The following is a 25244-nucleotide window of genomic DNA, read 5'->3' as shown; positions in this document are numbered from 1 at the left end:
GGACATCCTTCACAATGCACGTCGTCCGACTTGATAATCATTGATCAAAAAAAATTGCTCAGGTGAAAAGAAAAAAAAACGGGTTAAAAAAAGAAGATTTTAGATATTTTTTTTTTCCAGCCTTCAATTTCTTGTTGCACATCCGACATCAAACGGCATCAGATGCTGAGAAATAAACCTTGATTCAGTAGTGATGTGAGGAGTGTTGTAGGTACTTTAGCGAGTGAGGATACATGACAAAATGCTCTTTGAGGTCGACTACAGCTGAGGAAGTGTCTGCCTTTCTTTCCTCACATCGCTCAGTAACCCCCCCCCCCCCCTTTGCTCCCATCTACACTGGGGAGAAAAGGGGGGAATGTTTTGAATAAGTGTCACACCAGACTGCATGAGTTACATTGATCTTCACTCCTATGTAAATGTTGAACGTCTGAGCTGAGACGACGAGGGGGGGGAAAAAGGCAGCGTTTCAGTCACGGATCTGACTGATGTGGAGTCTTTGTGTGTCGCACATCATGCTTGATAATAACCGCTAAAAATATGTGCATATAAATAAAAACCCACCCATCTTTACGTCGCCTTTTAAAGCACGTCACGCAAAGTGTTTCATGCTAACAGGGATGTAAGTAAATGAGCAGCATGTTTGATGAGTTGAGTTTTGATTGAACTTTTATTACAAGTTAAACAATCATCAAAATCACTGCAAAAAGAAAGGTTTTCGTGAGGATTCGCACCGAATCCAGTCAAAAAAAGCTTCACTTTCAGCAAAAACTGCACATCGGGTGAATGTTTTTTCTATACTTGTGTGAAAGACAAGCGAGTTTTACCATTTTATTTTTAAAGCACTTAAAAAAACACCCGCTTTGGTCCCAAATGGGCTTTAAAAAATAGATAAAATGACCAATTAACGACACGAGCAACAATAAAATACAATAATTCAGCTTAAAACATGTAAAACCATAATTTAGGATACAAATAAAATCTAAAGTGTTAAAGTGTGTATTAAAATATGGTTTAAAAAGTAGATAATGAGGTAGCATGTCTTGGCTTTACCATCGTGGTTCAGTAACAGACGACTGGCTTCACAGATATGAATCCATATTATATACAATCGATAAACCCACCTAAAAAAGAACTGACTGCTGGACACAGTCATTTCATCATCTGCAACAAAAGGACTGAGGATGAGAGGATACAGTGACTCCAGCAGCGTTTAAAGCTGATGTTTGGACATATTGTGGTTTTCGAAACAAATTAAAGCAGTTACGACTTCGTCAAGAGTCATGTGGTCTGTAAATTCTACAACACAAGGAGTCAAGTACTGGACAATACTACACATATATCCTCGTCACTGCACTATCATAATATATGGTACTGTTGCCCCTTCATCGTGATACGTATCGTATCAAAATCCCAAAACACACCCCTCAAAACAGACCCACTTAAAAAAAGAACCAGGTTAAATTTCTCATTGCTTCTGTTCTTTCTCTTGCTATTTATAGTAATATATGCAATACTTTCTTTCTCCACCTATTGTCTGGAGTTTGGCTGAATCCAAAGACTGCATTCCTAAGAGGTTGATACCGTACATTGGAATTCCAAGCCATGGTTTGGTAACAGACGGGTGACATCATGAACTCCCATCCTATCATAATATATGGTACTGTTGCCCCTTTATCGTGATACGTATCGTATCAAAATCCCAAAACACACCCCTCAAAACAGACCCACCTAAAAAAAGAACCAGGTTAAATTTCTCATTGTTTCTGTTCTTTCTCTTGCTAGTTATAGATATTTATGCAATACTTTCTTTCTCTACCTATTGTCTGGAGTTTGGCTGAATCCAAAGACTGCATTCCTAAGACGGTTGATACCGTACATTGGAATTCCAAGCCATGGTTTGGTAACAGACGAGTGACATCATGAACTCCCATATATATCTATAAAGGTCACTTGAGTCAGTTCGATGCTCCAGGGGTCCTACGGAACTTTTCTGGGGCTCACACTGACCACCACCAACATCCCTGTTACAAGGAAGGTTTTAAACTACATTGTAGCTGAAATATTAAGCAAGCTACAGCCTTTTAAAAGTAGCAAGTACTCTAAACATTTTTTACTTTTATCAGCCATTAGCACCTACGTTATTTGACACTAGTACCGCTTCAAGTCCATGAAAGCGTGATAAAAGGTTGTTGAGTTTGTATTTTCTATAAAAAACCTTGGGGTAAGCTAGTTTTATGTACAGTTGTTGACACTGTTCCGGTGAATATAAAAGTACACCGTCCTATTTTAGCGACTCAGTCCAGCGGTGTCTGAATATTCCAAGAGCCGGTTCTCAGTCTTTTTATAATGCCCGAGAACTTTCCGTCACAAGAACCACTGACGGACCCAAATAGGAAAGAACCGGGTGACATACTGTCTGTTCTTTCTCCTGTCTAAGCTTTCCTTTTTTTTTATTTGACACCATATTTGAGGCCTACTGTGAGTGAACCTGAAGTGGACTCAACCATTTTTAGTCTTGAGGAATGTTTCCAAAAACCTACATTTGAATTGAATAGGTTTATTTGATTATGTCTTTAAATGTAGTCCCACATGTAAGAATAATAGATATTTAAGGGACCTCTATGGGGCCCCCGTCAATCATGAGCTCCTCTTTTCTGAACCTCTATCTGTAAGAATGTGTTTGCTTTACCATAAATGTTAACGGTTAGAATGCGATCCTGACGAAAATGGAGAAACAATCGTGTTAGGAAATCGAGCCTTGTGAAGTTTCCCTACACTCAGGAGGTTTTTGAAGTGTTGATGCTCGTACAGTCCTGTGTTTCGTCTCCTGTCTGATCTGTTGAAGCGTCGACTTTCATTGAGAATGGCAGATGTATTGTCCATAGATCCTGATTGCAGATGACACGCCGTATCAAACGGTGGAAAGCCTTTCATTCGCTGACAACAGTCGGAGCAGATTAATGCTTCCCCGAGACATTTATTGAAATGATCTCCGGAAAGAAAGACAAGTTTTTTTTTCAGTCCAATAAGAACACAAATGAGCGGCACAGGTTCGCTCTGATGCCGTTTCAACCTGGGTTTCTGGAAACAAACGTACCACTTCCTCACATTACACTCCAAGCTCATGGATTTGAAAGCTTTTGAAAAATTAACAATCTAAATTGTCTTGGCCTAGTTAAAGAATTTCAATGAGAACTGCCAAACCAGAAGTGATAATGCTTTATTAATGTCTCCAAAAAATAATAGACTTTCTCTTCGCTGAAGTGACGAGTCTTACTTCAAACAGACTTTTTAATTTTCGATCCTGGTGAACAGAGAGTTTTTTCCAGAACATCGAGTAGGAATGATCTCCGTTGAACAAAATATTATGGGTTGTTTAAGTGTAAGTCTGTGAGATATATTCTTACAGCTAAAGTGACTGATTTTATTGTTTGTATTTTAACATTAAAACTAGAAAAATGTAAAAATAGTTCTTATTGTCTTTCTTTTTTTTGTGCAAAAATGACAACATTTCCTAACAATGTGGGTTTAAAAAAGCCTTTTAGTGCTGCTTGACCTACTTATGGTCAGAGCAATGTTTATATTAAGGATGTCACCAGTTCAGCTTAATCTACCTTTCAACCCCGAAAAAAAAAAGTTGTATTATTGTTATTTCTTGGTGCTTTAAGAAAGAAAAAAAGAATCAGAATAAAGGTATATTCTATGTGCCCTTGATCTCAAACCATTATCAAACATCAAACATTTATTCATATCAACCGGTATCTTCTGCAGAGAAGGACTGGCGGCTCTCGCTGTGGTCCGAGCACTTTGAAGATACCTGGTCGTAATTGGCATTAAATCTAACTAAATACGGTTCAAAGATGTGGTCACTGCTGTATGATCTATTTCATAAGGAAATATGTGGGGGGTGTGCATTTGAATTAAGTGCAAGGAAGTATACTTAATTGTACTTCTATAGGGAGAGTAAGTAAAGAGACGGACATTATGTATGAAAAGAAAAAAAATACTTTCTGAAAAAACAGAAAACAATGTGAAAAATAAAACAAATCATAATTTGATACATTTGTAAACTGGGTTTATGTTGGTAGATATTAAATATCTAAAGAATATATTACACTAACGTATGTCCTTCGATAAATCATTCGAATGCTGATTCCTAAATATTTTCGGTCAATCAAGCTGGTTTTATTCTAATACCATATACTAGTGATGTGTTGATGAAGCTTCATGAAACAGCGTCATTATCTTCAGAGTCCACTAGATGGCGTCTCTGCTCTTTTCATTTTTTTTGAACAACTGTTCTAATGAAACATCATATCATTTTAAACTGATGGCGCCACCTACTGACGTCTGAACAACATGACACTGTTTCATGAAGCTTCATCAACACATCACTACTGATCGCATGTTGGGAATTCTCACTATGACAGAGTACAGGTGAGATTCAGTAGGTGGCGCCATCACTTTAAAAAAGATGTTTCATTAGAACAGTTGTTCGAAACAAAGGAAAATAGTGCAGAGACGCCATCTAGTGGACTCTGAAGATAATGACACTGTTTCATAAAGCTTCATTAGACCATCAGTAGTAAATGGTAGTAGAATGAAATATATATATGAATATCATAGTGAGTTAAGACTGAATTCAAAATCCAAATTCAGCAATGAAATCCTCAAAAAGTATATATTGAAGTACACAGCTCGTTTCTTTCATTAAATAAAATACATAAAAACAAGTTTAAATTCTGTTTTTCTATCTTGGATTAACCCATCTTTAATATACGTATATAACATACATATATATATATATATATATATATATATATATATATATATATATATATATATACATAATTGACATTATATACATATAACATACATATATATATATATATATATATATATATATACATAATTGACATTATATACATATAACATACATATATATATATATATATATATATATATATATATATATATATATACATAATTGACATTATGTTATATACGTATATTAAAGATGGGTTAATCCAAGATAGAAAAACAGAATTTAAACTTGTTTTTATGTATTTTATTTAATGAAAGAAACGAGCTGTGTACTTCAATATGTACTATAACTATAAATACTCATGTAGAGCACGTGGAAATAAAGCAGGCTATAGGGACAAGCGGAGACATACAACCCAGACACATGCGCCCGTCTGGGGGATTCAGTCGCCCCTCGAGGATCGCCCTGATTGTCGGCAGGTGTGATCGTAGTGAGGAGACATCCTTGTCTGAAAATACTTTTGTGTTGCTTTTTTTAAAGAACTGGTCAGTTTGTTCTTGGACATGAATCAACACTTTATCGATTCATGTCACTGTGGCAAATAGTGAAGATTGGTTATTTTGACAAAACGTTAATAAGTTAATATCACTTGGATTGAAAAACATGTTTTTGATCGTATTATTTCGACATTATATTGTGTTCGGAAATGCGATTTTGTTTTTTATATCACAGTGTTTTTTAATTTTTTATTATTTATTATTTTTTCTTGTTTCTCAGTCAAGCACATAATTGTGCGTTAATATTTTAAGTTGTGCTTTCAATGAAAAAGTACTTTAGACCAGTGGCTTACGGTTAGAAAAAATGCTTAGATTGTTTTATTTCAACACTATATTGTGTTTGAAAATGCAATTTTGTTGGTTATATCACAATGTTTTTTTTTTATTATTATTTAAGAACATAAATTCAATTTAACCCATAAAAAATGTTTTAAAGAGACGTTCGCATATGAGGCGTGTGACGTCATCACGTAGGAAGTGGGGGGACAACATTTGTACCTACAACGGTTGTGCTTTACTAAAAAGATTCTGGAAACACAGATGTGTTGATTTACTAACATCTACTGCTACATCATAATTGTAAACATAAATGAGAAAACCTTTTTTTCTGGATACTAACCATTATGATCTTACACATGCAGCAATGACAGTGCATTGCTTTACAGTACACTATAAGACAGTGCACTTACCTGCACAGTGCACACATTTCAACAGGGTAGTACTGTCTCAAATCAAACTCTGCTGCTACACACTTGACAACTTCTTCTTCTACTACTCTGATTGAAACTCTAATGTCAAGTATTTCCATTGTGTTATTACTGTTGTTGTGTTGTTTTGAGGTAAAATGTATGTTTTTTCGAGACATTTAAGTCGGTATCTGCTCCGAAGATGTGTCGTCAGTGACGTAGCTTCAGTTTAGCTTCGTCTACGTCACTGAGATGGAGGACGTTAAGGGTGGAAAGTGTTCATCGATCGACACTCGATTTCCTGGCCGATTGAAAGCTCATTGCACACTACATTTTCGCACACTGCTCATCGGGACGTACTTGTGTACTCAAAATATTAAGTGTAAGTAACAATAACACTCAATAAGATGAAGAATGAGATAAAAACATATTTTTTCTAAGCGTTTTTTCTAAGCATAAGCCACTGGTCAAAGTTTCTTTTACGCATTTTCATTGAAATCACGACTCCGTGGTTCGTCATATTCTACAGAACAAACCTATTCCCACCGCCAGATTAATTCCGCCCCCCCCCCCCATCCATCCCACCGACGCCCCCCCCCCCACACACACACACTTTTATTAATATCCTGGTGGCGGGCGAGCCGGCGCTGTGGCGGAGCTCGTCCACCGGCGCTTTTATTCCAGAACACCTTGCTGTGTCTCTGGCCACAACCAAACACATTAACATATGTTCTCGCAGCGCTCGGTGCCACTCTGCATTTGGTAACTGTCTTGTTATCGCAAGAACCATTCTGTGCTCACCCACTGAATATCCATAAGTGTTCAAACACAGCCATCTCTGCCCACTCAGAGCAGTGGGGATGTGTCTCTCGTGTCAGGGGGGCTTCCTAACATTTGGTCTGAAGCCCTTTTTATCAAATTGATATTCCTCCCACTCCGACTAATAGCAGGTAATAATGACAATTAAAGGCAATGTTGCTACCGCCTGGAACATGCTGTGAATAATAACGCCACAATAGGTCTTTTTTATCTTCTGTTTTAGCATGCGTCGTCAAATTAGCCGTATGTGTGCAGCGTTGACTCCGAGACCGGCTGCTCTTGTTTCACGTCCTTGAAGCTGCACTTCCTTAACCAGTTCATTTACAAATTGTCTCGCACTGTAGCGCGTATCTTTATCAGAAACTATCCTGACCTACATCCATAAAAAGGTTTTTGACACCGTACGATTTTCAAAGTCAACCCAAGACTCCTCTTTTTGATGCGATGAACACAAACTTGGACGCAAAACTACACAATAAAATCAAGAGTCAAAACTCATTTTGGATGTTTGGTAAACTCTAGAGCGGACCTGGGAAAAGTGGCAAAAATGAAGCTTTATCCAGCAATTTTTGGGGCTAAGCAAATATTTGGTAAACATTTTCTTTAATTAATTTAACTCTTTATTGATTTATTTATTTTTTACTTACTACTTCAGCACTAAGTCAGTTAAGAAACTGACACAGTGCTTAAAGAGCAGATATCAATTTAAACAATTTCCCATCAATAAAGTTTTACCTTACCTTACCTTACCTTATCAGAGATGGTTCAAAGTCACTAGAATTTTACTTGCAACAAGGAGAGAGCAAATACAGAACATTCTCGTAGTATGTTTGATTTCTCTCTGAAGCAAGAACTCATTTGGTTGTAGATTTTTGCTCAGACAGACAGAAACACAACTGGAAAAAACACAAACTGGATTAAATTATGACTAGTCTTTAAATGAAGGTGACAACAGTTAGGGTTCTTCTTGATGTAAACCTGGTATGTGTCATTTGGGGGAATTAATCTAATTTAATTTAATTCCATGTCCAGCGCAAACAAAGGAACGATTTAAACACAAGCAATGATAAAAACAAGTCAATACATTTGACATCACACTATGGATCAGTAATTTTCCATCATCATATTAACACAAGACACAATATATAACCGTACGCTATCGTGTCCTAGTTACCTTCTTCCTTTTTGGTTTAGTTTTCTTCCTCTCTTTTGGGTTTGGACCCTCATAACATGCACATTCATGGCGTGGCCCCTAATTTAATTACCCCCCACGTCTAGAGCGTGTGTGTCAAATCTGGGTCAAGTCATTTTTATGAACCATCTTTTTGTTGTTTGACTCTAAACTAGACCAACAGTAATGTTCGTTATTTTCAGTTATTTTCATGAAGTACTTTCCAACAACCCCTGCTATATGGATAATAAACATTATTTAATTTATTGTACTTTATTTTAATTCTATTATTTGATTATGTTTATGTCACTTTACTGCAATTTATTGTATTTTATTAAATTGGTATTGTTTCAATCTGTTTAATTCTGTAATGTCACTGCAAGAATAATGTGTTAAAATACTGGAAATGAAGGTCGTAGTTCAGTCTTAAAAGGTTATTAATAAATAATTTGTTATAATTTATTTGAATTCAATTTTTTTAATATAAGTTATTTAATAATTTAGTTTTATTTAATTTATATTGTTTCAATCTTTTTAATTCTGTAATGTCACTGCAAAAATAATGTGTTAAAATAATTGCAATGAAGGTCGTAGTTCATTCTTAAAAGCTTATTAAAAAATGTTTAATTTGTTATTAATAATCTTAATTCAATTTTTTTATTGTGTATATTTCACTTTATTGTAAGTTAATTAATAAACTAGTTTAATTTAATTTGATATTGTTTCAATCTTTTGAATTCTGTAATGTCGCTGCAAAAATAATGTGTTAAAATACTGGAAATAGAAGTTGTAGTTCAGCGTTAGAAGATTATTAATAAATATTTAATTTGTTATTAATAATCTCAATTCATTTTTTTTATCGTGTATATTTCACTTCATTGTAAGTTATTTAATATACTAGTTTTATTTAATTTGATATTGTTTCAATCTGTTTAATTCTGTAATGTCACTACAAAAATAATGTGTTAAAATACTGGAAATAGAAGTTGTAGTTCAGCGTTAAAAGATTATTAATACATATTTAATTTGTTATTAATTATATATATATTTTACTTCATTGTAAGTTATTTAATATACTAGTTTAATTTAATTTGATATTGTTTCAATCATTTTTAATTCTGTAATGTTACCACAAAAAGTCAGTGTTAAAAGATTATTTCTTGGTTCTTATTTCCAACTTTAAAGCCTAATAAAGTAAGCTGTTGACTTTTGTTTGTTGAAACACTGAGGTGTCATTCTTTGTAAACTCTTGCCCCCCTGCCTGGTTTTGAGTTTGACACCCCTGTTCTCGCGGGTGTGAAAAATAGATTGAAACGCTAACAAACTCAGTGTTATTAACGCGAAAAGTCTCTAACAAACTATTTGTTTGTTGATAGTTTTGAGCGTCTTAAAATACAACCGGTGGATAAATATTCAACATTCACCTGCTGTTTTATTTGCACCTCAGCCAAGTGTTCTAGCAGTGACTATAAATGATGTCTCAGCTGAGAGAAGACGGTTCGTCCTAACCTGCAAATGAGGTTTTCATTTGGTCGACGTCACATCGCTGGAGGTGAGCTGTGTTAGCACCATTGGATTTAATTAATAGATCGGAATGTTTGCTTCTTTTACGCTATCTCTGACTCTTTAATTACTTTTCACAGCTTGACTGTTCAGTTGTCATAAATACAAGTGAGAATCGTAAATGTGCGATGGAATAAATTCTTATGAAATCAAGAAGTCATTCGATTAAACCATGGCATGAACTGAACAAAATAACAGTGAATGTTTGAGAGGCAAAAAACAAAACAACCATTAGCTTCAAATTAAAGTGAAATAACTTATGAAAGTCAATATTGAAAAGAGTTTTGCTTTAATTGTGATTTGCATTTAAATAGAGTGACTGAACAATCCAATTGATTTAGATTAAACGTTAAAAAAATATCTTATAAGCTATAAAACAAAATTGCTACAAAATGCAGTAATAAAGCTAATATCAAAGAACAACAAATCAACAAAGAAAACCACAAAGTAGGCGTTTTCAAAGTATTTTATTTATTAAATCGATAAACATTATCAATCCTTGTGTCAAGAAAATGACACTCATGACTACAGTAATGTGTTTTTAAATAAATGTAAATCTGTTTTGGCCAAAAACAAGCAGGAAATTTGGGTGAATAACGTGTCTTTAAAAATGGTTTATTCACTGAACTCGGCATAATTATTCTTTCAGCGCAGCTGTAGGAAAGTCTATAAAAAAGATGAAGCGATTGTTAAAATGTCAGTAAATGTTATCATATACTCAAAAATAATATAGCTTTAAAAAGAAAGAAAATCCCACTCTTCTTACTTTACGTCGATGTATCAAACTTTTCTAACTAGATTTGCACCATCGAAAATGTGTTCACAGATGATAAACTTATGAGTTTTAAAAAAAAAAAAAGAAAAAGTTCTTCTCAGACAACTTCTTCAACGCTTGCAAACTAATGAAGCCTCAAAGGGTTTGTCTGAGCCACAGCAAAACTGAAACGGTTATTCTAATAGCGAAACTATTATTCAATGAACGTGGCCTTTTTAACAACCTGGCCGAGGAAAGAATTGATGTAGGTGTTTTGAAACATGTGCGAGTTTGAAAATGCTTCATATTGTACTTGATAATTCGTTTATTCATGAGTTAATCCGTTGTGTAAGTGGGTGTTTGGTGTTGAACATGATGGTAGTTGATGGTAGTTGATGACTTCCTGCAGTGAAAGTAGTCGATGAAAAAGTCATCCATTAAATCAGGGTTGAGTTCAGTTGCATTTAAATAAACATATTCCTACTAATGAAACCATGAGATGAAAAGGCACGAAGGATTAGGAATAACAAACATGTCGACTTGAATGAATAATGCGTTTTTTTAATCATTAAATTCATAAAGGAATTGAACAAAGTCAAAGAGAAATTCAATGTACGTGTCATGATTTTTGTGTTAAGAGGACCTTATAAATCTTACAGTTATATCTATATATATATATCTATATATATATATTATAAGTCCACAAATGAACCTGAATTTACGGTTCGATATTGAGTGAAAACGTTAATATGAAATCATAAAAGTATTCAATTCCACTTAATTTAATATTTATATTAAAATATATATATAAAATATTATATTTTTGTTCCTTTTCTTAGTAGTATTAAATAGAGCAGCAGCGATGTGAAGCCATACAAGCAAATGGGGGAACAAATTGGCCAACTTTTCTGAGCCAGGGCACATATTTTATCACAAATAATGTATAAACAATTAAATATAATCATATTTTTGCGCAAAAAAATGCCACAAAAGTATTGTATAAACAATTAAACATAATAATATTTTGGCCTCAGGTCACTCCGGCTTGGGCATTCTGTGCATATCAATTACACAACAAAAATATCATTGTAAATGTTTTAAATAATCACAATTTATAATTTGTTAAATATTTAGCTGTACTTGTCACATAAAAAGTCAGGAAATGTAACTTTATATCTTTCAAACCAGACCTTCTTAGAAAGCAAAAAATAAAGGTAGGTGTATATACATACATATATATATATATATATATATATATATATATATATATATATATATAAATACATTACTAAGTTTTATTTAAACAAAAAAAACGCCTTTCCTTGTATGGTTTAGGGGCCAAATGTGGAGACAGGACATAGTTTGGGGACCACTGTCGTAAAATTAATTTTCCTCAGATTTTGTCTAATAAGATGGTTGAGATCCCATTTGCCAACAAAGAAGCTTTAAAAAAATAATAATAAAGGTAAACTTTCCAGACTTTTTGAGCATAAACGAGTTCATAAAAACAACATCAAAATTTGATAAAAATCGAGGCTCTCGACTGCTGGCGCCATCTTTGTGTTGATGAACCTGACGCATGCACAGTAGGACTTCTGTGAAGTTGACGTCTGCCAAGTCATCGCCAGCGCCAGCACGAAACTTTCCTAGCTTTGAAATCTGGTTTAAAAAAGTTGCAGTTTCAGTTGGACGCCAGCCTCGGCGCCACTTGGTAAGATAAGTTGTCAGATACAGTATTAATCGACCTAAAGGGAAATATTCTCTGATGGAAGTGAAAATTGGATAATCGTCCATGGCAACAGTGGTTGGGTACGACTGAATTAGCCAAAATCATTTCTATCCGTTTTTAAAAAGTGAAGCCAATTCAGAAAAACAAAAGCCCCGGTTCGCCGAGTGTCGCTTGAGGGATTATTGAGTGTTTCTGCCCCTAAGAGAGTACGTACACGTGAACTCACTGACTCCTGAACTAGAAATATCTGAAGAGTCAGCGAAAAATAACCCGCCGACCATGTGTTTTCACAAAAGAGACAGTTATCTAACTTCTCTGGGGAGAGATGCAAGCCTAGATTTCCTTTGTCGGTACAGTCTGCTATTTCAAGAAGTGGGTTCCGTGACACCTTCGATAGCCTTCGATTGCCAGGAACTTGGGTAATTTCGGGGTAAGACTGTCCACCGTGAACATCTATAAAATATGTCTGATGTTGTAAAAAAGCTGATGATGCCGATTCAATAAAAGCCAAGACATCCTGTTGACACTTTGACTTCCTCGTCTCTTTGGCCAATCCTTCTTCTGAATAAGAAAGAAAGACCGGAAGTCACTTACAATTCCAGCCCCTGCCCCCCCAAAAAATAAGTTTAACGACAAGTAAGTAAGTAAGTAATTTTTATTTATATAGCGCTTTTCCAGATCAGGGTCACAAAGCGCTTAAACAATCAAAACAATATTCAATAAAGTATGTACTTTAAAGATCAAGATGAGAATGATAACACAACAGGAGTTCAAGAAAATCAAGGAAAAGCCTGAACAAATAAAAACATCTTGACTCGACTAACAACTGAGCGCGTATTAGGCTACGTAGCGTTTAGCTAAGTGGACTTCGGTTCGATCGCCTAGTTATTATGCAGCCTTAACTGAACTTGGCCTTTTGATCTGAACCTAGATAATCCAAAAGACTGCATTTCTAAGAAGCTTCAAACTATTAGTTCAGCAACTGACCAGCGACGTCGCAAATACTACCTCCATATCTCATATGTACTATAGTCATACAAATACTACAATTGCCATTAAGTCTTAAATGCTTCACGAAAATAATCTGTACGATCAGCAAATGGCGTTATCTGAGGGGCAAAGGTTGACACTTTGATGCGTTTGTAATTCGGTGGACATGGAAGGACCGGGGAACACAGTGGCTTCTAGTTAATGGAGTTTGGGAATGTCAAGAGAGACCAGCCCTGATCCGAGATTTCCTGGTGGATGTAGCCTATGGCACAGGGGTACGTGCCCCCAGCCATCTGCTCTGATTTAACAAATGATTCCTCACCAAAGGCCGCGGCTCTGATTTGGGTAGTAATTGATTGGACGGGAGGTCTTTATTCCCTGATTGCTTTTAGTTGATGCAGGAAAGAGATGTTTGGTGGGAAGAAGAGTCGGGAAAAGACTGGGAAAACACATTTGGGTTGCTTTGTTTGACCACATATGAGGTTTCTAAAATGTCTTTTGATATTTATCACTTATTTACGAAACCTTTTGAGACATTGTGCGTTAATATTGCCTTTAAATACGTTTTTATTTTCTATATATTGATCTTCCATTTATTCTGTCTGTGTTGCCTTAACTTTATACTTTTTTTAATTATTCTTTCAACTTTAATTTCAGTGTTTTGATTATTTAAGAGTAAATATAAAGAATAAATAATTGTTGAATTGTATTATGAAAACATGTGATTACCAGGATTATTAAGACATTAAAGATAATTATTTATCGTTTCTTAAGGAAACTTGTTATGCTTGTTTCTTGGATATAAACTTGGGGTATTTAATGTTGTATTGTTTTCTTGTTGAAAGCTTATCCTTTTCCTCTTGATGGTTTTCCACAAGAGAGGATTTAAACATGGCAGACCAGATGGTGAGATCTTCACTCTTCTTTTCTGAGTTTTAATGGACTTCAGTGGCTAAAGATGTGTATTCATCTGGTTAAAATCTAAGAAGTTGATAGAGTTTGTCTCAACTGACAATGGTCGGGTTCTTCATCGTTCTTAAGGACGTAAGAAGGCTCTTAAGAAAGGTTTGTGCAGCCCAAGTTCAGGCGTGTTTCTTCCAGTAGAGTAGATTGATTGCAGTGCGTGAATGCAAAAGCGATGAGTTTAATGTTATTTTACGGATAAATTACACTGAAAATATTATTAAATGTTTAACGGTTTATTCACGGTCGCACTATAAACTCATAAATGCCGATGTGTGTGGAAAACTTTAATGTGTTATTCAATAAAAATATTCTTCATTGGTCGTTGTTTTATTATTTGGAAAAGGTGGATAATATAAACGTCCCTGGCGTTTATCACCGAGCATTTGGTCACTAAGAAGGCTGTTAAGAGTGGGTCAGCTTGATCTTACATTTACTCCTAAGGGAAAGATCTTCTTAAGTAGTGGATAGTAGTAATAGTAGCGACTCTTGTAAGCACCTTCTTTCAAAGCGTTCTTAACCCTTGTTCAGTCTCAGGGTCACTTCGACCCAACGACTACACCAGGGTTAAAAGCGCTCCTAAGAAGATCGTAGCACTTAAGATCTTCATAACGAATCTGGGAAAGCTGGCCATTGTCTTTCCTTCCATTGTCACGGTTAAGTTAACATCTTCATTGACAAGAGGAGGAAACACGATGGTTGGATTTATAATAATTTACCCTCATTTACAAACAATGGTCTCACAGAAAATAAAAATAAACGGTTTCAAACTTGATTGAATAAAACTCTGAACTTCCTCTTTATGCTGATTTATCTACTTCCTTGATCCTTGGAACAGTTCCGGCGCTTCCACAGCCTGGAATACTTAGAATGGACTCACAGATCGATACTATAATCCATTTACAGTGAGGCGACTGATACATGGAGAGAGTCAAATGGAAGGTTTTGATGCTAATTCATAAATAAAAAAAACAGAAAACATTTTCTCAATTTTGTGTTGACCTGGATAAAGATATACACACTTTAAGGTATTACTTTTATTTTTTTTACATATAAACTGAAGCTCAAAGATATAATATATATATATATTTTTTTACTTAATCCAAGCGTACCAGAATGTTCTGTTCTGGTCTGAACCCTCCAGAGCCCACCAATGCTTCTCCTGTGACTCTTCTAAAGTGCGAGAAATTAATAAATAATGCACATGTATTAAATATGTGTCACATTGACAAATAGATTCAGATACTTGGACCCATACATAATTGATCAGCTGTTTGTTCCTCGTATGGATCGGATATATTTGTACATTTATTTGTAAATGATATTAGCTAATGGGGCTCGCAATAGATGCTGTCGCAACAGCCGCACGTTTTTTGATCGTCTGAAAAAAAAAGCAGCTTGTGTTTGTGCGATGTTGTGCACACGAAGCTGCAGGAACAAAGCCCCGGCGTCGACGCTATCAGCGGGCGCTCCCGCCTTCATGGTGGGATGGCTTCACCGCGTACCTTTTGCCATTTGACACAGACATGTGGTGCTTGCCAGCGACAGATGATGCACAGTGCAGGTCCCACAGGTCACAAACGACCTTTAGATTGTCTTTTTTTTCCTTTTTTTTTTGCAGTCACAAAGCATTATTTGTTTGCTGATCGCCACCGATCTGACCCGGGGCGCCCTATAAGGGCTTGTGGGTTGTTGCTGCTTGTCGTCTGAGATCACGTTCACCTCGTGAATCGTGTTTCTATGCGAGGCGATTCAAGTGACTGAACTAGTTCCTGTGTTTCTGTGTCACATGTTCACACCTTTGCCGTGTACTGTAACATGTTATTTTTCTCCCTAAAATACAGATTTAAATCTATTTACCTCCTTCTTTTTACACATTTAATCCATCCTAAAATTCAGACTCTTCTAAAGCACTTCTGAGAATACATAGAGATAAAACAGATATTTAGTATTTTTCCGTGGCCACCAAAAGCAGGGTTACACCCAGTATGTCGGAAGTGCTTGATCCCCCTTCCTCCTCCTCCCCTCTCCATCTGTCACCTAACAAGACAGTACTCAGAAATTCATGTGTTTACTCAGGCTTCTACACATAATTAGGAAAAAATAAAGAGAAGAACTGCTGCTGTACTGTTAATGTTACACATTCGCTCATGATTGTGGTGTTTAAAATGGGTGAAATTTTGCATTTACGTCATTATTTTCTTTTTTTTAATAGCTTTATTGTATCTTAGAAAATACATTTTTGACTAGAAAAAAAGACAAAATTAAAACATATAGCATACTTATGTCGTCATACAACCTAAAAAAAACACTACAGAAATGTAATTATTTAATTTTTCCTTCAATATGTATTTTAATTGTATTAAATTCCCTTCTCATATGGCCACTTTGTTTAAAGGTCATGTCTTCAAAAAACATGTATTATCTTTTTATTTTACTTATTGTATTTTATTCAATTTTGTACAAATATGAAACTTTGTTTGTAATATTCCCAAAAAAATATTCCACATTCAGTTGAACCTGAGTGGCAACTAGGGCTGCACGATATATAAAAGAAATTGCAATATTGGCACGTGCATTATGCATATCGAAAACATATGCAAAAATGTATCATTTTTTATTGTATAAATCTAGCATTTCTTAAATGTGCAATTTGACAAATCGGTGTCACGTTCTGTAAAGTTGTCAATTGTTGTACTTCTATGTCTCGTTGTCGTTTACGTCTCCGTCCGTCTGCGACCCGTCCAGCGCATTAATATTGATATCTCAATTCAAGACACCAATATCAATATTGCATTTATTTCCAATATCTTGCAGCCCTAGTCGCAATATTCAGTTTTCAAAAAGCTAATATGGAAGTGGAACAAGTTTCAGTTCATCACATGTCCACTGTCCAGGCAGGCAGAAAGAAACGTGTAGTATTGTCCAGTACTTGACTCTGGTGTTGTAGTATTTACAGACCACATGACTCTTGACGAAGTGGTAACTGCTTTCATTTGTTTTCATTTGTTTATGTCCAAATATCGGCTTTAAAAGCAGCTTGAGTCGACTGTATCCTCTGGTCCTCAGTCATCGCCAGGATTTCCTTCTTCCTTTGGCTGTGGAGGAGGTTATGAGTGCTGCCATCTAGAGGCCGGAAGTTTAATTGCAACAGATAAATGAACAAACGTTTGTTTGCAAATAGACTGGGACCAATAAACTGAAAAAGATGGCTTTAAAACTGTGTATCACAGATACTCCTACAGCTGTATTGTATGCAGTCTATGGTTATTAACAAGTTTGAGTTATATATCCAGACGTCATGAAACACTTTCTGCAGCCTGAATTACAGCTTTAGAAATATGGTCTTATCATCACCTCTTACCCCAATGTACTGTAATGACGCTCCGAGGTAAATCTACTTATCAATTATTTAAGGTAAGCCCTTTTTTTTTTCTCTTTTTTTTTTTTCGGTCGTCTCGCCAGCTTGCGAGAATCATTTATGAGAAATAGAGGAATCCAAATGGACGAGCGAGAGAAGTGACGAGTGACGTTTGTTCGGTGGCAGACGACGCTTTCCGTGCGAGCTCTAATGGATGCTTAACAATGTGTCGGCCTTTGAGGTTTTTCAATATGAAATGTATGGCCGTTCGACGAGTATCGCTATGGAAACCGAAAGCCCAGAATGACCTGCAGCTCCCACCCACTTGGACAGCCGTAATCATCTTTGCTCCCGTCAGCGCCGTGCAGAATTTGGCCAATGTGTCAAGAAGCAATTATATATACTTAGCGCTTGGGTACCCGATCTTCTTCCTTTCTTCTTTTTTTCTTTTTTTCTTTTCTCCTTCCTCAGCTCTAACTTTAACACTCTTAATATAATCATAGAGGAGTCACTTTGAACGCCTGCTGCTTTTCATCTGACGCACACAATGCACCACAAGAGGGAACGTTATGATGAAAATATTGTTCATCAAATTAATCACTTCGACCAATTTAGCAATTTTTTTCAGCGGCTGTCTGAGTCCACCCCGAAACCGCGAGACACTGGTTTCCAAATCTACCCCATTTTTTAAAACAGATGCCATTTTATTTGGATCAAAGTAACTTCAATGTTTTCTTTTTCATTCCAAAAACCCCTTTTATTATTTTAACATCTCAATAAAGGGGTGATGCCCCCATCATTTCATCTTCTTAAGAAGAGAGACTTGATTGTCTCTAACTCAACCATCTGAAATCTGGGCGAACGAGAGGTTACGAGAGCAGAGTCCATTATGATGTAATCATGGCTTCACTCCTCCTCCAGCCAGCTGTAATCACGCTCCGCTTTGTTTATACAATGAGTCCCTTGGAGAAGGAGACTTCATGTATTGATGATGTGCGGTGATAAACCCTCATGTATGACCAATCAGAGTGGGTGTGGTTATGAAAAACAAGAATCCATCTCCAGAACAAAAAGTGTTTTCAGTGGGCGGGGCTTAAGATCATTTTCTAATGTCAATATTTCAATGAAAAGAGTTTTCAAATAAAATGTAATTTCAACACAAACTTTCATTTAAAATAATAAAAAAAAAAAAATTAATCAATCTTAAAAAAGGAGAAACAACGCTGTATTCTATTTTATCAATGAAACTATTTTGTATGTTTATTTAAACAAAAGAACGTGTCAAACCAATGAACCAAAGTGACCAGACATTATGTTTATTAGGCCCCGTGAGTTTAACTGAGGTTTAAAACAGAATCTCAAACAAGACTCAGTGAGCAGCAGGGATCATATTATAGATCAACAACTAAGATGTGTTAGCAAGTCCTGAAATCTAACCAGGCGGAAGATAGTTGAATGAAAGATGACCTTTAAAGAAACGATATCTTTTATTTCATGAGCCGTTGTTGCTGGTAAAGGGTTTGAAATTACATTTTCACAACAAACCAACATATAATTAAATACACTTTTAGTTTTTCTGTTTAATTGCACCGCTTATAGATTCAATAAATATAAATTGTCTATAGCTAGACTTTTCTTTTTAAACATCGCCCCCTTTATGATTGAGTTAGATAAATATATGTGTAGTATTGTCGAGTACTTGACTCTGGTGTTGTAGTATTTACAGACCACGTGACTCTTGACGAAGTCGTAACTGCTTTCATTTGTTTTGAGACCAAAATGTATCCCAACATCAGCTTTAAAAGCTACTGTACTCAATGTATCCTCTTGTCCTCAGTCATTTCATTGTTCCTTTAGTTGCGTAATGACGTAATGACTGCTGCCATCTAGCGGCTGGCGGTTTAATTGCAAATACGTTGTGAGTACTTTCATGTTAACTATACATAAAAATGGTAGTATTGTATTTGTATACACACTTAATTGAATTGTAAACCAATTGGGAACTATGGTAAAAAAAATGTAATGCAGTATCGGGAAAAAATACATTGCGATATAATGCCATATTTTCTATAGTTGAACTTAACCATCTTAACCATCTGTAATTGGCTCTGCTTTAAAAGTAAATATATATATTATTGTTATGTTATGGTTTTAGTTTTGGATACTAAATCCTGCAAAACACTTTTTTTTGTTTTTTGTTGTAAGTATGTGTTCTATACAGTTACCTTCACTTTGAAACCAGTTCCTAAACTATGCTTTTTCAATTCTAATAAATTCTAACAAAATAAAATAACATTACACATAGTACAAATCTTAAATTAAATTGTCCAGCTTTGATCATTTTATTTTTCTTTCAGAACAAACAAATGACAAACTCATTTCCAGTGCAATAACACAAGTTTTCAGATTTTTACTTTGTCTTTTATTAGTTTTTATTCAGAAAGATCCATATATTTAGGGTTTTGATACATTAATACTAAAACTTGACACGTCTCGATAAGGTAAGGTAAGGTAAAACTTTATTTAGTTTTACCTTACCTTACCTTATCGAGATACTAAGTAATTATTATTATATTATATTATAGTAAGTAAGTAAGTAAGTAAGTAAGTAATATTTATTTATATAGCGCTTTTCCAGACCAGGGTCACAAAGCGCTAAAACAATCAAAACAATATTCAATAAAGTATATACTTTAAAGATCAAGATAATACTGAGAACAACACAGGAGTTCCAGAAAATCAAGGAAAAGCCTGAACAAATAGAAACGTCTTAAGATGTTTCTTAAAGGAGTCAGTAGATCCATCAAGCGCATATCAAGCGCGTTATAGGATATAGTAAGTGAGATACTTGGTACGACCGAAAAATGTTGGTAGTCGCGACAAAATAACCGCTTTATATCAAACGTATTACAGTGTTATTGGTATTTACTAGTGTTTTTAACATTGGATTTTTCAACTCTTAGACATAGTAAAAAAAAAAATCTCAATTTAATTGGGACAAGTCTCCCAAACATAAGGCAATTTTCTTGGAATGTATTTTTCTCACAAGTAGATCCAGGAATCGCAGCGACTGTATATTTTGCGCAGCAATGCAGAGTGTTGTTAGGCTTTGAACACTTGATGACAGGCTGTCAGAGAGCTTCCCTTCACCGACCCTTCCTTTTACCAAAGTCCTCTCTGGCAGCGAGCCACTCACCAACGCTGACCGCTCATCCAGAAAGCAAAGGGATGCAGCAGTCTATTTTGACACCTTGGGTGCTAAGTGAACTGAATGTGTGTGAATCTCTCCACCTCACACATTATCACATTCTGGGATGCGTCGGGCGAGAACATCGACGGGGGGAAAGTTACTTGATGAGATGACTTCAGATATCAGAGCGAAGACTTTGACTGTGCATGATTTAGAACCAATTAGTTTGGAATACATTAGCATTTCAAATGGTGTCGGGGAAGTAAAAAAAAAAAACACACTTGGTTCAGTAACACCTTTTTTTTTTCGTTTTAAAGTATTTTTATACTAGATCTGAGAAAGATGTCATGTGTCAAACAAGGCCAGCCGACCCTTTTTATGTGGCCCCCCCGGATAGATGTCTCTGAATCAAAGCAAATGTTCATGATGAGTTATAAAGTGAGAGAAGACGAGGGACATATATTATGGATGAGACTCACAATAAAGGTTCAACTGATGATGAAGGAAAGGAATTTAAAAAGACTTTATAGTAAAGCAGACAGTTGGGTAAATATTTAGTTTGGCCCCGGACTTTAAATGCTTGTGTCATTTAGTTTAACATCGAGGGTTTAGTAAGTAAGTAAGTAAGTAAGTAATATTTATTTATATAGCGCTTTTCGAGGGACTAAACTTGATGTTGACAACAAAGCTACAGCTGAGAAAATGACAAACTCATGATTTTGATTGAGGAATAACCAAAAAAAATTGAAACATTGTGTTTTCTTGAGCAAGAAAAAAAAGATATACTACAAATTATTCACTATATTACGAATGAAATAAATTATTGTATGAAAAATATATAATAAAACATGGGGCTTAATAAAGGAACTGAAAATACTAGTTTCTATCTGGTAAGAAGTTCAACAAAATTTGGATTTTTATTTTTATTTTCAGGGGGGTCTTTTGTGTCCCCTTTTGGCCCCATTACAAATTTACAAAAGAAGTTGAAAATATCTGGATATTTCCCCTAATTACGATGTTGTTAATATGGTTAAAATTTCTTCAAAATTGGACGTATTTGACTTTTTTATGGGGGCCTTGTTTCCCTATTTCATTGTTAAGGTCCAGCACCCAAAAACAACTCTACACATTTAACATATTGAATAAGCGACTTGGGTATGTTCGAGGAATGTGAAAAATAATATAATTAATTCGTAAAAGAAGTCTGTATACAGTTCTCTATTACCTAAAGAAATTTTTGCAAAAATAATTCTGAGCCTATCCTGTCCTCGATAGGCCAAAAGATTGGCGCCATTATGGAGTGGCGTCGATTCGACTGGACGATCGAAATCTGCCAGTTATCGACCAAGACAATGTCATAAAGTTCACTTTTCCTTCTAATAATAAAACTTATCTAAAGATTCCTGGTTACTTTAAGTTCATTTTTGTGTTAACCTTTTTATGAAAACATTTTTTCATTTAGATCAGGGGGGTTAAAAGGGCCATAATTGATCACATGAAAACAAACGGGGGCCAAATGTTTCAATATGAAATTATCCGTATGTTAAATCAGTTAAAAGTATTTATTTTTCACAATTGAAAAACTGTGTATTTTACATTTCCTGGTTCAAAGTGCATTATTTATTCATACGTTATAATATAGAATTTTTAATATTATGTACTGCCACAACAACATGTGTCTATAACACTGGAAATACATGTCATAACAGATGCCACGGGCCTCATTATATTCACCCAAGGGCCACACAAGGCCCACAGGAAATCCAAATTAAATCTTCCTACGTACACTCGAACTGACTCGTACGTATCCAGGAAGTACATGGACCAGTGTGGGTCGGCTGGATCTTACCTTGTGAGGACACATGGGCGGCGGTGAGTTGAAAGACTTGTCTGGCGTCTGGCTCAGGCTCTACAAGAGAAAAGGTACATTTTTTTTTTCAAGAAAGTGTTTTCAACGTCACAGCAAATCTACAGTGGCAGAAGGTGCAGCTTATTTCTCGGTGCCTCCTGTTGGCATATAGCAAATACCCCCCCCTAACCCCCCCCCCCTAACCCCACCCCACCCCCCCAACAATCATGTCTCAACTGCCCCCTTAATCCAAGATCTGTCCTATTGTTGAATGTAATATTTTAAATCTTCGGACGAAATCATCTTACATGGAAAAACTGTGAGTTATTTGTTTTGCTCGACCGACGCTCCCCTTTTCGGTGCCACAACAAATCCCTCTTTGTCAAAGGATTTCGACGAACATATGTTCCGACTTAAGCATACATGGCTGAGTGAATATTTGAGGTTAAATGATGATCACGGATGTTGAGACACAAATACAACGCTTCGGCTACTGGAAAACACCTTTAGAGATAAAAAAAAAAAAAAGGTGTGTCAACAAGGCGGCGGCAGATGGTGCCACAGCTTGCCACGACCGAAAAGACACCGAAGTATTTGCATACTCGCAACTCTACCGAGAGAAAACGCAAACAAGGGGGCGACGGTGACCCCGGTGACAAACGACAACGGTCCGTTTTTTGAGTCGGTAGGTGGACAGGACCCTGGGGGGGGGGGGGGGTGGCGTCTTTTTCCCTTCAGGGTGCTTTCACTTAGGTCCTCACATCCAATTACGTGCACGGGTTTGTCTGACTTTATTAGCGCCTGCCATATGGCGCCCACCAGGACGGATTAAATCTCTTGACATCATAACATCTTGGCGGAAAAAAAGAAGAAACAAGATCACCTTACAGGCAAGTGAGAGGAAAGAAGGGGAAAAAAACTAGATTTTACTGCTGCATAAACACGGAATCCTCATGAAAAATAAATGAATAAATGGGTCTTTCTGGGATGATGGAATTAGAGGACGAGATTCTCCCTGCAGATTGAGTCGACTATATAACCATGATATTACTTAATTGATGTGACAAATAAACATGAGTTATTTTCTTCGGGGATGGAAGCAAGAAATTGAGTTTGCCTCGCGCACAGACAAACACACAAGCGCCTAAAAAAAAAGGGTGAATTATTCTCGGCGATGCCTCTTTTTTTTCTCCGGGACTTAAGAGGCTCGATTGTATCTCTTGTTTTTTTTATTCAAAGGAGTAAAAAATAATATATTTTTAAATCAATTTCATCGGTGCGATAAATATCCTTAAATTCTAGTTTTGGTGGCACATGTTTTTTTTTAAATGTTATTCCAGCAACTGTTTAAACCTTTTAGTAAAAAAGCTCAAATCTTCTTTGAGATTTTTTTTCCAGCACTTAAGGTCATATAAATAAACATGGCCTGTTCCAGGCTGATAACAAACACTGATTATCTAAAGCTTTCTTCTTCTCGCGCAAACAGAAAATAAAAAAAGGTCTTTAAGGGAAGAACAAAGTGGAGCTTTTGAGGGGTGGGGGGGGAACCCGAAATACATCATCTACGGTAAAAAAACCAAGCGTCCTCATGTGTCACTGACGGAATTAACACCAGGGCGAAATAAGCGTTTCATTTTCAACCTTTGTCTGGGACATTTCGCATCTGATAAGGAAACACTATTGACAAGGCATGTAACAGAGGGCTTTGGATTACACCACATATTGATGTTTTGGGCTTTTTTTTCCTTCCCGGTGCCTGATGTGGTTATTGTAACGTGATGCCGCCCAGAGTGCACCGAGCTATTATACATAACATAAGTTATCGTCGGTCGAAAAAACAAAGATGGAGGAAAAGTAACATGATTTTTATCCGATTTTCCAAGAAAATGTCGGATGTTTGGCACGGTCTGATTCTAATGGTTGTTTTTTTTTTTACTAATGCATTCTCGAGGGTTGAGGATTGAAGTGAAAATGTAGATTAATGAGGTGATAATCAATAGTTACCTCGCTGAAGACGCCTCGGTCGTTCTCTTATTAAATCAGTGAAGCGAGGAGAGTGACACACACTTCAATGAAGACTTAATTACTTCCTTCACACAAGCTTCTTTTTTTTTTCTCAGCGACCAGTTCATGGGATTCGCTCGCTTTTTGACGGCAACGGGTTGGATCGGCGGCCAAAAATCCGATATTTGCGAGTTGATACATCGACTTCGCTGAGTTCTGGCCTTCGCCGTTTATGACCTTGAATGTGGTCAAGAAACCAACACGAGTTCCTGGAGAGTAACTTTAGATCCTCGGCATCCTCCGTCCAAAAAGACACTTAAAAACATCCAAATACCTCCATACTGCTCGTCTATAACGTCCCTCTTGGATTGAAGCCTCAACATGAGCTATTGTTCCGGAAAGACTTTAAAAAGTCTATAGTTTAAGTTTGTTTTTAGCAGACGCTGCTAGGCTAGCTTCATCTTCGTCCAAAAATAAACTGAAAAACCTCCAAATACCTCAATACTGCTCGTCTGTAACGTCCCTCTTGTATTGAAGCCTCGACAAGAGGAATCTTTCAGAAAAAAAACCTTAATTGAGTCTATATTTTAAGTTCCGAAGTCTCTCAGCTCCAGCTACAAGTTTATCCTCATTAAAAACATTGCCAGTGTCAGTGGGCATGTGCGAGGTTTTTACACTGATAGCTTGTGATCTTCTGCTACAAAACAAAAAACAACATTGTTTTTCGGAACAATTTCTATTGTGGAGGCTTCAATTCAAGAGGGACGTTACAGACGAGCATTATTGAGGTATTTTGAGGTTTTTAAGTGTCTACTTGGACCAAGATGACGTTAGCCTAGCAGC

At 36.0% G+C, this 25244-nt stretch overlaps 1 protein-coding gene across 1 annotated transcript in view; it reads right to left on the bottom strand.

The window, feature by feature from the left end:
- The window catches only part of pcdh11 (protocadherin 11), a 199384-nt gene that overhangs the window by 103521 nt on the left and 70619 nt on the right, over window positions 1-25244 (bottom strand). Inside the window, exon 4 of the mRNA XM_087799891.1 lies at window positions 22398-22457. Coding sequence (XP_087656017.1) covers window positions 22398-22457 — 60 coding nt within the window. The remainder of the gene's footprint in view (window positions 1-22397; window positions 22458-25244) is intronic.

The sequence above is a fragment of the Callionymus lyra genome, chromosome 9, assembly GCF_982586985.1.
Source record: "Callionymus lyra chromosome 9, fCalLyr1.hap1.1, whole genome shotgun sequence".
Lineage (NCBI taxonomy): Eukaryota > Metazoa > Chordata > Actinopteri > Syngnathiformes > Callionymidae > Callionymus > Callionymus lyra.
Note: the sequence above shows the minus strand (reverse complement) of the source record. Positions and strands in the feature narration are given on the sequence as shown.